The 10,599-nt window shown below is 52.6% G+C and overlaps 1 protein-coding gene across 1 annotated transcript in view; it reads right to left on the reverse strand.

The window, feature by feature from the left end:
- The window catches only part of CFAP46 (cilia and flagella associated protein 46), a 115,371-nt gene that overhangs the window by 28,849 nt on the left and 75,923 nt on the right, over nucleotides 1-10,599 (reverse strand). Inside the window, exons 39-46 of the mRNA XM_004374988.1 lie at nucleotides 9,717-9,852; nucleotides 6,056-6,244; nucleotides 4,895-5,083; nucleotides 3,530-3,664; nucleotides 3,273-3,452; nucleotides 2,767-2,937; nucleotides 1,590-1,687; nucleotides 919-995 (exon numbers count right to left, since the gene is read on the reverse strand). Of these exons, the coding sequence (XP_004375045.1) occupies nucleotides 919-995; nucleotides 1,590-1,687; nucleotides 2,767-2,937; nucleotides 3,273-3,452; nucleotides 3,530-3,664; nucleotides 4,895-5,083; nucleotides 6,056-6,244; nucleotides 9,717-9,852 (1,175 nt within the window). The remainder of the gene's footprint in view (nucleotides 1-918; nucleotides 996-1,589; nucleotides 1,688-2,766; nucleotides 2,938-3,272; nucleotides 3,453-3,529; nucleotides 3,665-4,894; nucleotides 5,084-6,055; nucleotides 6,245-9,716; nucleotides 9,853-10,599) is intronic.

Here is a 10,599-nt window from a genome sequence, read left to right on the forward strand (position 1 = left end):
GTCTGTGTGTGAGGGGGTGGACCCTGTGAGGTCTGTGTGTGAGGGAGTGGACACTGTGAAGTCTGTGTGTGAGGGGCTGGACGCTGTGAGGTCTGTGTGTGAGGGAGTGGACTCTGTGAGGTCCATGTGTGAGGGGAGTGGACGCTGTGAGGTCTTTGTGAAGAGGATTGGACACTGTGAGGCCCGTGTTTTGAGGGGAAGGGTGGCTGCCTGCTCCATTAGAGTGGCATCCAAAGGCAAAGGCAGGGCCAAACCCCGCTGGCCTCGGCCCCCTGGGCCTGGGTGGCTGGGAGAACTTGGGTCTCAGCTCCACATCTTGGGGTCCTCCACAGTGGTGGGGAGACATGTTCAGGGTCCACGGGCTCACAGGGAACGTGCTGGCCGGGTGCGTTGGTGGCTCAGGCCCGAGTGGACATGGTCTTACATGAGCTGGCACATTTGAGCAAGTGCAGAGACTCAACCAGGGAGGGGGCTGGGGAGAGCTTGGGGGAGAAGCAGGGGTCTGGTGGTCCCCTTCCAGTGAGAAGGGCCCTCGGCACGCTTGCTGCTTACAGGAGGCAGTATCCAGGACAGTGGCATCTCCAAGATACAGCGCTGGGGGTGGGGGCTGCCAGCTCCCACCCTGAGACGGTGCCAGGAGACAGAGGTCCCTGGTTCTGGCCACAAGAGTAAGAAAGGCCAGTGCAGCCCAGTGGGTGGGAAGAGCCTGCTGTGTGACCCCAGGGAACCGCCCACAGCCCCGTCCTCGTCTGCTGTCTCTGCTGTGGCGTCCTGGTGGGACCCGGTCCAGCTGCTCCCAGCGTGGGTCTGTCCCACGACCCTTGGAGGGCAGGACATCCTTCTTGGTGCCCTGCTGCCCAGGAGCTTGGGGACACCCATTCGCAGGCTCGCTGACCCTCGTCCGGAGCAGGGACTCACCCCCTGTGGGGAGCTGCTTTCCTTTCGGTGTGGGAATAAGCTTGGGCCTCTCGTATACAGCGCCATACAGACGGGACCTGAGGGAGGAGCCGGCCGATCACGGGCACTTCATGGGCATGCCCCAGGGGGCAGCACCTCAGAGCGTGTGTATGGGACCTTGGGGAGCACCAGGACCCCCGAGGCGCTGCTGGTCCTGTCACCACGGCAATGACAGCAGTATCGCAGGAGCTCGGGCTCCCGGGACACTCGGCCAGGCCACAGAGTAAGTCAGCACAGGCACCAGCGTGTTCTCAGCTGCTGTCACGGCTCCACCACCACAGCCAGCCCAGATGGACATCCTCTCCACGGCGAGAGGGAGGCAAAGGGAGCTCTCCCTCTCCCTGCCCGACAGTAGCGTGACCCTCAGGGATCTTGTGCTGGAGACAAGGAGGCTGGGCACGACGCCCCCAACCCCTCAGCCCACTGGGGCCTCATATAGTCAGTGGGAGGCCTGGGGGACAGGGAGGAATTCGGCCCCCACCCCCCACCTCAGATTGGAGCTATGCCTGCCCACCTAGCGTTCACTGCCAGGGCCCCTGGCGGGACTCGACACCCACTACGTGCCTTTCACTCCCCAGGACAGCTCCCCACTGCTCCTGTGCAGAGGAGAAGGGGGGACACAAGAGGCTTACCTGTCTCGTGAATGGTGCAGGAAGAGGACCCGGAACATGGGAGGAACTTCACTCAGGAGATTGAAGTGTTGTTCAGTGACCTGGAGATTCTGCCAAGCCTGCCTTGTCACAGATGTGATACAGTCAACCATCTTAGGATGCAGGAACAAAGCGCCGTGCTGTTTTCACAGCTTTGCATGAGATGTGGGCACAGCTCTAGGTTTCAATGGGCAGGACTGCAGGCCTTGACCCTGGGGTGGGGGCGGGGGCTGTAGATGCGCGGACCCCGGCTGGGAGCCCTTGCAGGACTTGCAGCTGCCACAAGGGGGCAGCAGGTACACGTGAGTCACTGACTCTCCAGCTGTTAATGTCAGGAAACTGGTCTGGTGACAACAAAGCACGCGTGACATGTGAACCAAAACCAGAATAAACGTTGAACATGCTCCAGTCCCGCCTCTGCTGGCACGGTCTTCCGCTCTGTCCTCTCCCCGCTGTCTCCTCCACACCACACATGCAGACAAAACATGCAGGTACAGACACGTGCATACAGCCACACACGTACATGAAGACATGCATACAGACACATGCACACACGTAGACCCAGTGTACACATGGACGCACATGCATAGACACAGGTCTGTGTGCACATGCAGACACAGATGCACACATGTGCTCCTGCACACGTGCAAATACATGTACACACATGCACACACGTGCACACTTGCAGACACATGCACACGGGCACATGCACACACAAGTAGTCTTCGGTGTCAGGCCCTGGGTGTGTATGACTGCTAACTGACGTGCCCTACAGCCCCACGAGGTGGGCTGTCCCATCCCTGTCCCCAGGAAACCGAAGCCTTGAGGGGTGATATGACCACCGGAGCCCCCCGGCTGGGGAATGCGAGCCAGGTGGCTTTACAAGCTCCTTCATGGGGACTGAAACTGGAAAGAAAGTGGGTGCATCTGCAGGCTCTAGGGGGCAGGCGTGCGCCATCCCCGGCGGCCAGGGGCACATTAACCAGTTAGCAAGGTACACACGGGCTTACTTGCGTTTACTTACTCATCTGTAGTGCACACCTTCGCATGGGTTCCACCACATCGTTGAAACTGTGCACTACAGATTAGTAAGTAAGCACAAGGAAGCCCATGCGTCCCTTGCTTCCTGGGTTATCTATTCCTTCCTGGGGCCCTTCACCTTGGAGGTGGTGGCCAGCCTCTGCTCCACGCTGGCAAACAGGCTGGTGGCCGTCCTGCCCTGGCGCTTCAGCCAATGCTGCAGCTGCAGCAGGGCAGCGAGCTGAGAGCTACCGGTGTCGGCCGTGGCGGCCAGCAGGACACCCTGCATCATCTCTGAGGCTGTGCAGCTCTGAAAGAGACCGTGAAGGTGTCCATGTGTGTTGTTCACCTGGGCCCAGGGGGGCTGCAGAGCCCGGTGCCCCCGCACACTGGGGGCTCAGGATACAGGGACGCAAGGACACAGGTTTGGCAGGCTTGCGCTGCTTGTGGGATGACAGCAAGACCCCAATAGTGGGGCAGGGCTCAGGGACACGAGGCTGAGACTCCGAGCATCTCAAAGGCACCACCACACTCCCCTTCCTCAGGGGACATGGCTCCAGACCCAACCAGTCCCTACTGCTCCCTGGGTAGGGGTCTCTGGGGCTCTGGGGCCCCTCCACCCGGCCAGGTGCACTGGGAAGGTACCTGAGACAGCGCCAAGAACTGGAGGGTGGTGGTGGGGTCCAGGGTGCCCACGCACTCCACCATCTCCAGGCTGGCTGCCGCCGCCACTTCCAGGATCCCGGCGCCCAGTGCCGCCTGCAGGCCCTGTAGCAGAACCTCGGATGCCTGGGCCAGGTACCGCTGTGCCACTGCCATCTTCCTCTGCGGGGCCAGGATGGGGGCGGGGGTGTCAGACTCCGCGGCCTCGGGCTCCCGCAGACCAGGGTGGGGGCGGGTACCTTCAGGTCGGCGCCTTTCTTGCTGTGCCCCTCAGGCTGTGCTCTGGAGGCCGGCAGGTCCCGGCTGGACTCCACGCCGTCCCCCTCCTCTCCCTCCACCTCCGGAGACCTGAGGCTGCTCAGCTTGGCCTCCACCTAGAGAACCGGGGAGGGGCCGCGGCCATGCCGTCTCTTTGGGGTGCGTGTGCTGAGGCTGTGACCCTGCTTCTCATGCTGTGGGGTCTCCTGGGCCACCCCCAGTCTGGTCTAATCCTCTGGGGCCCCGGCATGAGAACAACGCTGCGAGGAGGTGCTGCTGCCCTGGGCCCGGGCATCACTGCATTCCCGGGTCCAGCTGGGTTCTTCCCTGCACATGGGCTCCAACCAGCCCCCAGCTGCTCCCTTGGCCCAGCGCCCGCCTCAGGTATGGCGACCGCTCTCTCTGCCGTCACCAGCCTGCACCCCCGGGCAGGGGCGCCCAGGCCTCCCCTCATCCGGCCGCTTCCCACTCCCTGTCCAGGTGAGAAGCACCCCCATCCTGCCTTTCAGGTGGAGCCCTGACTTTATTCTAACCACCCAGAGAGCAGCCTTCTGCCTGGCCCTCCGCAGTCCATGCACACTGCCGGCTGGGGCTCAGGTCCCACTGCCTGGAGCTTGGGAGCCCGAAGCGCTCAGTGCTGTGTAGGGGGAAGCCCTCAGCTGAGCCCCTGGACTACACCGTGCAGCTCTGACCTGCTGACACCGTGGCTGACGGATGGCTGCAGTCCCTTGGGGTCTGCACCACTGCAGGAAGGCACTGCCCCTGGGGGTCCCAGCTGGGGGCTCGGCTCCTGAGGGTGCTCTGCTGGGGTGAGCGGGCCGTGGCCTTGAGGCTTCTGGTTCGGCTTCACTGGGCTCTTGGGGTCGCTGGCTCCTCCCACCCTGCCGCCCATCAGAATCACCCCAAAGCCCAGCCCTGCTCCAGGCCAGGGACCCCATGAGCACCCAGAACAGGAACCCAGGTGAGGACAGCGGTGTCAGGAGACACGACTGTTGGGGGCTGGGACTTGGCACGGGTGTCCCTGCCCTATCCTTCGACCCCCGTGTGCAGCCCCCTCTTCTTCCATATGCCCCCACAGGCCTGTCTCCAGAGACCTGGGTCCCCGCACTGCTCTCCCGACTGCGTCTCAGCTTCCTCGCCCTCCCTCAGGCCACCCCGTTCTCGGGTGGGGACATTTACATGACGCATCTCCACACCCCAGTCCTCAGTCTGGAGGTGAGGTGTGTTCTAAATGCATGTGCTTCCTTGTGAACAGCCAGCACCCCACCAGGACACACCCTCATGTCGCGGTGCCTCCCCACTGGGGTCAGGTCCGAGGCCCAGACTGAGCCGGGCAGGGCACGTACCAGGAGGCTCTCATCCCAACAGAAGGCTGGGCGCAAGGGGCTCATGTTCACAGCCAGCAGGTGCAGGGCCCTCCCGGCCAGGCCCAGCATGCGGGCACGGATCTCGGCACAGCTGGTGCACAGCGGCTGCAGGCTGCTCAGCTGGGCCAGCGTGATGTGGGCCAGAGTCCGCTTCAGCGTGAACCATTTCTTCAGGAACACAAACCAAGCCCCCATCACCACCGTGACGGACAAGGCACCTCACCCCCAGGGAACGCGGTCAGCAACCCTTGAGCACCACCCAGGAGTCGTGAGGCCACACCTCCAAGAAACTGCCCCCTGCTCTGCGGGGACCTGCCTCCGGGGTGGGGTCTCCAGGGCCTCCAAGAAATGCCCCCTGCTCTGTAGGGACCTGCCCCCGGGGGGTGTCTCCAGGGTTTGGGTACTGGATAGCTCACTTAAGCTTCAGGCAAATTTGACCAAATTCATTCACTGACAAACACACGAGTTATCAAGTTCAATTTCAGGACTATTTTTGGTCAATTTAAATTTATGTGATGTTAATCTGATTCATACTTCGCGAAATCTAAGAAAGTGCCTAAAATGGAAGAATATGTTTCCTTCAAAACAAATGGTATTTTTCAAATTCAACTTTGTCTTTTTTAACAAATTGTAATGCAGTGTTACAAGTTCTTTCATCTGCTCCCGAGCTGGTGACTCGGGAAGGAAAGCTATAAATGTCTCACAGGAAACATCTCCCAATAAGACCTGCATTTTATTAGCCAATTAAGTCCCCTCCAATGATCAGCTAGAAAGACAGACAGAGGTCATAAACTTTCCATGTTCAACAATAAATTCTTCTGTTTGAGAATGCCTTTCTCAGCAAGCCTGGAAGCCCACAGGCTGCTAGCAGCTGGTGGGAGGGAGACACCTGTGGTCGTGGGCCTCCAGGGAGACACCTGTGGTCGTGGGCCTCCAGGGACGCTCAGTGAACTGCGGGCTCCTCGCACTCCCAGGGTTAACCCTCTCACTGCCAGCGCCCAGTGATGGGGACTCAGGGACGGTCCCGATAACGCCCTCCTTGGAAGGAGAACTTCCCCTGAGCCCGTGTCAGGATTGTGCAGCTCTGGCCGTTTAGGCCTCTCATCGACCATCTGAGACGAGGATGGGGCTGGGAATTACCAGGCCGACAGACGTGTAGTCGCTGGCGTTCTGCAGGTACTCTTCCAGCAGTTTATCCATCGACCCTTGCTCGAAATGCTGCTCCAGGGTCTCCTCCCAGATGAGCTGAAGCATGTCCAGAGACACTTCTGCAAGGCTGAGCTTGAGGTGAGCAAGCTTCCTCATCAGGGGAGTGTTCACCTTCTGCAGCTGAAATGGCCAGGCTTGAGGTCAAAGTGGGAGGAAGCGGCCCGACCAGAAGCTGCGTTTTAAAGCAGCTTCACTGAGGTACAATGGACACACAATGAATCCATGTACTGAACATAAAATGCAGTAAGTTCTGACACTTGTATACACCCATAAAACCATCACAATTAGGATAATGACCATGTCCATCACCCCCAAATTTTCTCATGTCCCTTTGTAATCCCTCCCTCCTCCCTCTGCCAGCACCTACCACCCTCCCTAGACAACGACTGTGTGGCCGGGGTCTGGTTTAGTTCACTCAGGTGCTGTGTGTGCCGACCCCTCATTTCTTTTTCCTGCTGAATAGGATTCCCGTCTGTTTATCCGCTCCCCACTTGCTGTCTCCAGTTTTTTGCTTTGCCAATAAATCTTCTATGAACAATCATGTACGAGACTTGGTGTGGACATGTTTTTTTATTTCTCTTCGGTAAATACCCAGGAGTGGAACGACTGGGTCGTAGGGCAGGTGTATGTTTAACTTTTTAAGAAACTGCCAAACTGTTTTCCAAAGTGGTGGCACCATTTTACATTCCCACCAGCAGGGAACGAGAGCTTCAGTTCCTCCACATCCTCACCACCACTTGGTGTGCTCAGTCTTTTAATCGGAACTATTTTAACCAGTGTGCGGTGATTTCTCATTAGGGTTATTATTTGTATTTCCCTAATGACTGGTGATGTCCATCAGCTTTTCACAAGCGTATTTACCATCCATATAGTTTCTCTGGAGAAATGTCTGTCAAATATTTTGCCCATTTTCATTGGGTTGTTTGTTTTCTTAAGTTTTGAAGGTTCTTTACATATTCTGGATACAAGTCCTCTATCAGATATATGATTTTTTAATGTTTTCTCCCAGTCTGTGGCTTGTCTTTTTATTTTCCTAACCGTGTCATTTGAAAGAGCAAAAGTCCAATTTATCAATTTGCTTTTTAATGGATCATGCTCTGGGTGTAACAGCAAAGAAAAATTTGCAAACACCAGGTCGCAGAGGTATTTTCCAATGTTTTCTTCTAAAATTTTTATACTTTTAGCCCTTAAATTTAGGTCTATGATCCACTTTGAGTAAAAGTTAAGTTTTTCACATACAGATTTCCAATTGTTATGGCACCATTTGTTTAAAGGACTATCCTTTCTTCACTGAATTGTCTTTACACCTTTGTTGAAAACCAGCTGTCCGCATGTGTTTGTCTATTTCTGGATTCTCTATTCTGTTCCATTGATGTTTATCTACTTTTACACTAATACCAGACTTTCATGATTACTGTAGTTTTATAATAAGTCTTAAAATCAAGTAGTACTAGACCTCCAACTTTGTTCCTTTTTTTTCAAAGTCGTCTTGGTTATTCTAGGTCCTCTGCATTTCCATATGAATTTTAAAATCATTTTGTCAATTTCTATAAAAAAAGTCTGCTGTGATCTTCATAAGACTGTATTGAATCTATAGATAATTTAGGGTGAATTGACATATTAACAATAGTAAGTCTTCTGATCATGAACATGGTATACCTCTCCATTTATTTAGGACATCTTTAATTTCTCTCTGCAATGTTTTATAGTTCTCAGAGTACAAGTTTTCACATCTTTTGTCAAATTTCATATTTTTTATGCTATTGTAAATGGTATTTTTTTTACATTTCAGTATTTGATTGCTTATTCCTGTAGTTGTTAGGTGCTGCCGAGTCGGTTCTGACTCCTAGCGACCCTATGTACAAAAGAATGAAACACTGCCTGGTCCTGCACCATCTTCACAATCACTGCCATGCTCGAGCTCATTGTTGCAGCCATTGTGTCAATCCATCTTGTTGAGGGTCTTCCCCCTTTTCGCTGACCCTCTATTTTACCAAGCATGATGTCCTTCTCCAAGGACTGATCCCTCCTGATAATATGTCCAAAGTGTGTGAGACGTAGTCTCGCTGTACTTGCTTCTAAGGAGCATTCTGACTGTACTTCTTCCAAAACAGATATATTCATTTTTTGGCAGTCCATATTGTTCTTGTGTCCTGCAACCTTATTAAACTCACTTATTAGTATTAGTAGTGTTTATGTTTTTGGTAGATTCCATAGGATTCTCTATACAGATGATGATGTTGTCTGAGAACAAAGGCAGTTTTACTTCTTCCTTTCCAATTTGGATGCTTTTAATTTCTTTTTTTGTCTTAATGCATTGGCTAAAACCTCCAGTACAATGATGAATAGAAGTGGTGACAAGGCACATCCTTGTCTTATTCCTGATCTAAGGGGGAAATCATTCAGTTTGTCACCATTAGGTATGATGCTAGCTCTAGTTTCTTCATAGATGCCCCTTATTTTGAGGAAGATCCCTTCTACGATGAGTTTGCTAAGAGTTTTTTTCAAATCAGGAATGGATGTTGGATTTTGTCAAATGTTTTTCCTGCATCTACTGAGATGATCATGTAGGTTTTATTTTTTTCAAAATATGGAGAGCTAAATTGATTGAGTGTTAAACTATTACTGAGATAAACCCAACTTGGTCATGATGTATTATCCATTTTATATATTGTTGGATTTAATTTGCTAAATTTTTGTTTAGAATTTTTGCATCTATATTCATGAAAGATACCTGTCCGTAGCTTTTTGTTTTTGGGAGGGTCTTGGTAATGTCATCTTCTTTCGTTATTAGGGTAATGCTAACCTCCTAAAAGAGTTGGGATGTATGCCCTCCTTTTCAATTTTCTAGAAGAGTTTGCCTAGAATTGGTATTATTTCTTTCTTAAATGTTTGGTAGAATTTACCAGTAAGGCCATCTGGACTTTCCTTTCTCACGTTCTCCTGCCAGCTCCAGCTGTCTGTTCCCCCTGGGTTCTTGGCTACATCTCCTCAAGTCGGTGGTCATCAGGACCCAGGGCTTCCCTCCCCAGGGCTGCAGTGAGCTTGAGCATGTGTGGGGCTCCCTGCTCTCAGGAGCCACTATCCATCACTGTCTGATATCCGGTGCTTGGAAAGTCTGTGTTTTGTATATTCTGTCCAGCTTTGGTTGCTTTGGATGTTGCCGGATCTCAGCCAGCAGTGGGAGCTGACTGGCTTGTTTTTAAGATACGATATAGGAGTGTGCGTTTATATGCTGATGGAAATGACCAAAGAGGTGCAGAGATATGATATGACACATATGTGTTTATAGGACATGTTGTTAGTGGTAGTGGTGTCATGTGTCAAGTCAACTCCAACTCATAGTGACCCTATAGAACAGAGTAGAACTTCCCCATCAGGTTTCCTGGGCTGTGATCTTTATAGGAGCAGATTGCCACATCTTTCTCCCGTGGAACAGCAGGTGAGTTTAAACCACTGACCTTTCAGTTAGCAGCCAAGCACTAAACCAAGGAGCACTTAACCAAGGGCTCCTAGACAAGATACAGGAGTGCGCATTTACATGCCGATGGCAATGACCAGAGGTGCAGACACGTGAGCAGCACACACTTACGTCTTGAAGGGCCAGCAGCCCCTGAATCCTGTGGAATAGCTCCTCTTCTTCAGCTACGGCTCCCTGGGTCAAGTCACACGCCTCCAGGTAACACGCAGTTTTCTGTTCCTCATCTTTCTCGTTTTGGGCACTTAACCTTTTGACGTGAGAGTGGAGTTTAGGACAAAAATGTTAAAGTATCATGCCATTGTCGCTGTTGTGTACTGTCGAGTCGATTCCGACTCACAGTGACCCTACAGGACAGAGTAGAACAGCCCCATAGGGTTTCCAAGGCTGTCATCTTTGTGGGAACAGATTGCCAGGTCTCTCGCACAGAGCGGCTGGTGGGTTCCCATTGCTGACTTTTCAGTTAGCTGATGAGTGCTTAACCGTAGCACCAGGAGGGCTTCTTACCATGTCATTAGTCCTAACTAGATGTGCAATGGGCAATTTTCATATCATTATAATGTATATTTCATTAAGACCTAAAACTGTACAATTAGATGTTTTATGTGAAAAGGTATTCTCAATATATCTTAACAGCAAACATTTTTTAAAAGCTGGAATAATGCCATACACAGGTATGATACCATTTTTTTAATAAAAAATTAAGTCTGTGCATAAGAGATGAGCTGAACCACTACCCAGTATCGACTTGTTAACTTCCTGCATTTTTTCAAGTTCCTACAATGACCTCGTACTACTTCTGCAATAATGAAGATGATCATGATCATCAGACCTCACAGTGTCCAGTGCTTTTCCTGCCGTGAAGTCTCTATCACCTTTCCTTGACGGTGCTGCTGTGCTTGAAATGCTGGTGCAAGCCCCAAGAAGGTGGACTCAGGAGAGGAGGGGCACCCCAAGAAGGTGGACTCAGGAGAGGAGGGGCACCCCAAGAAGGTGG

Source organism: Trichechus manatus, unplaced genomic scaffold (assembly GCF_000243295.1).
Source record: "Trichechus manatus latirostris isolate Lorelei unplaced genomic scaffold, TriManLat1.0 scaffold00031, whole genome shotgun sequence".
Lineage (NCBI taxonomy): Eukaryota > Metazoa > Chordata > Mammalia > Sirenia > Trichechidae > Trichechus > Trichechus manatus.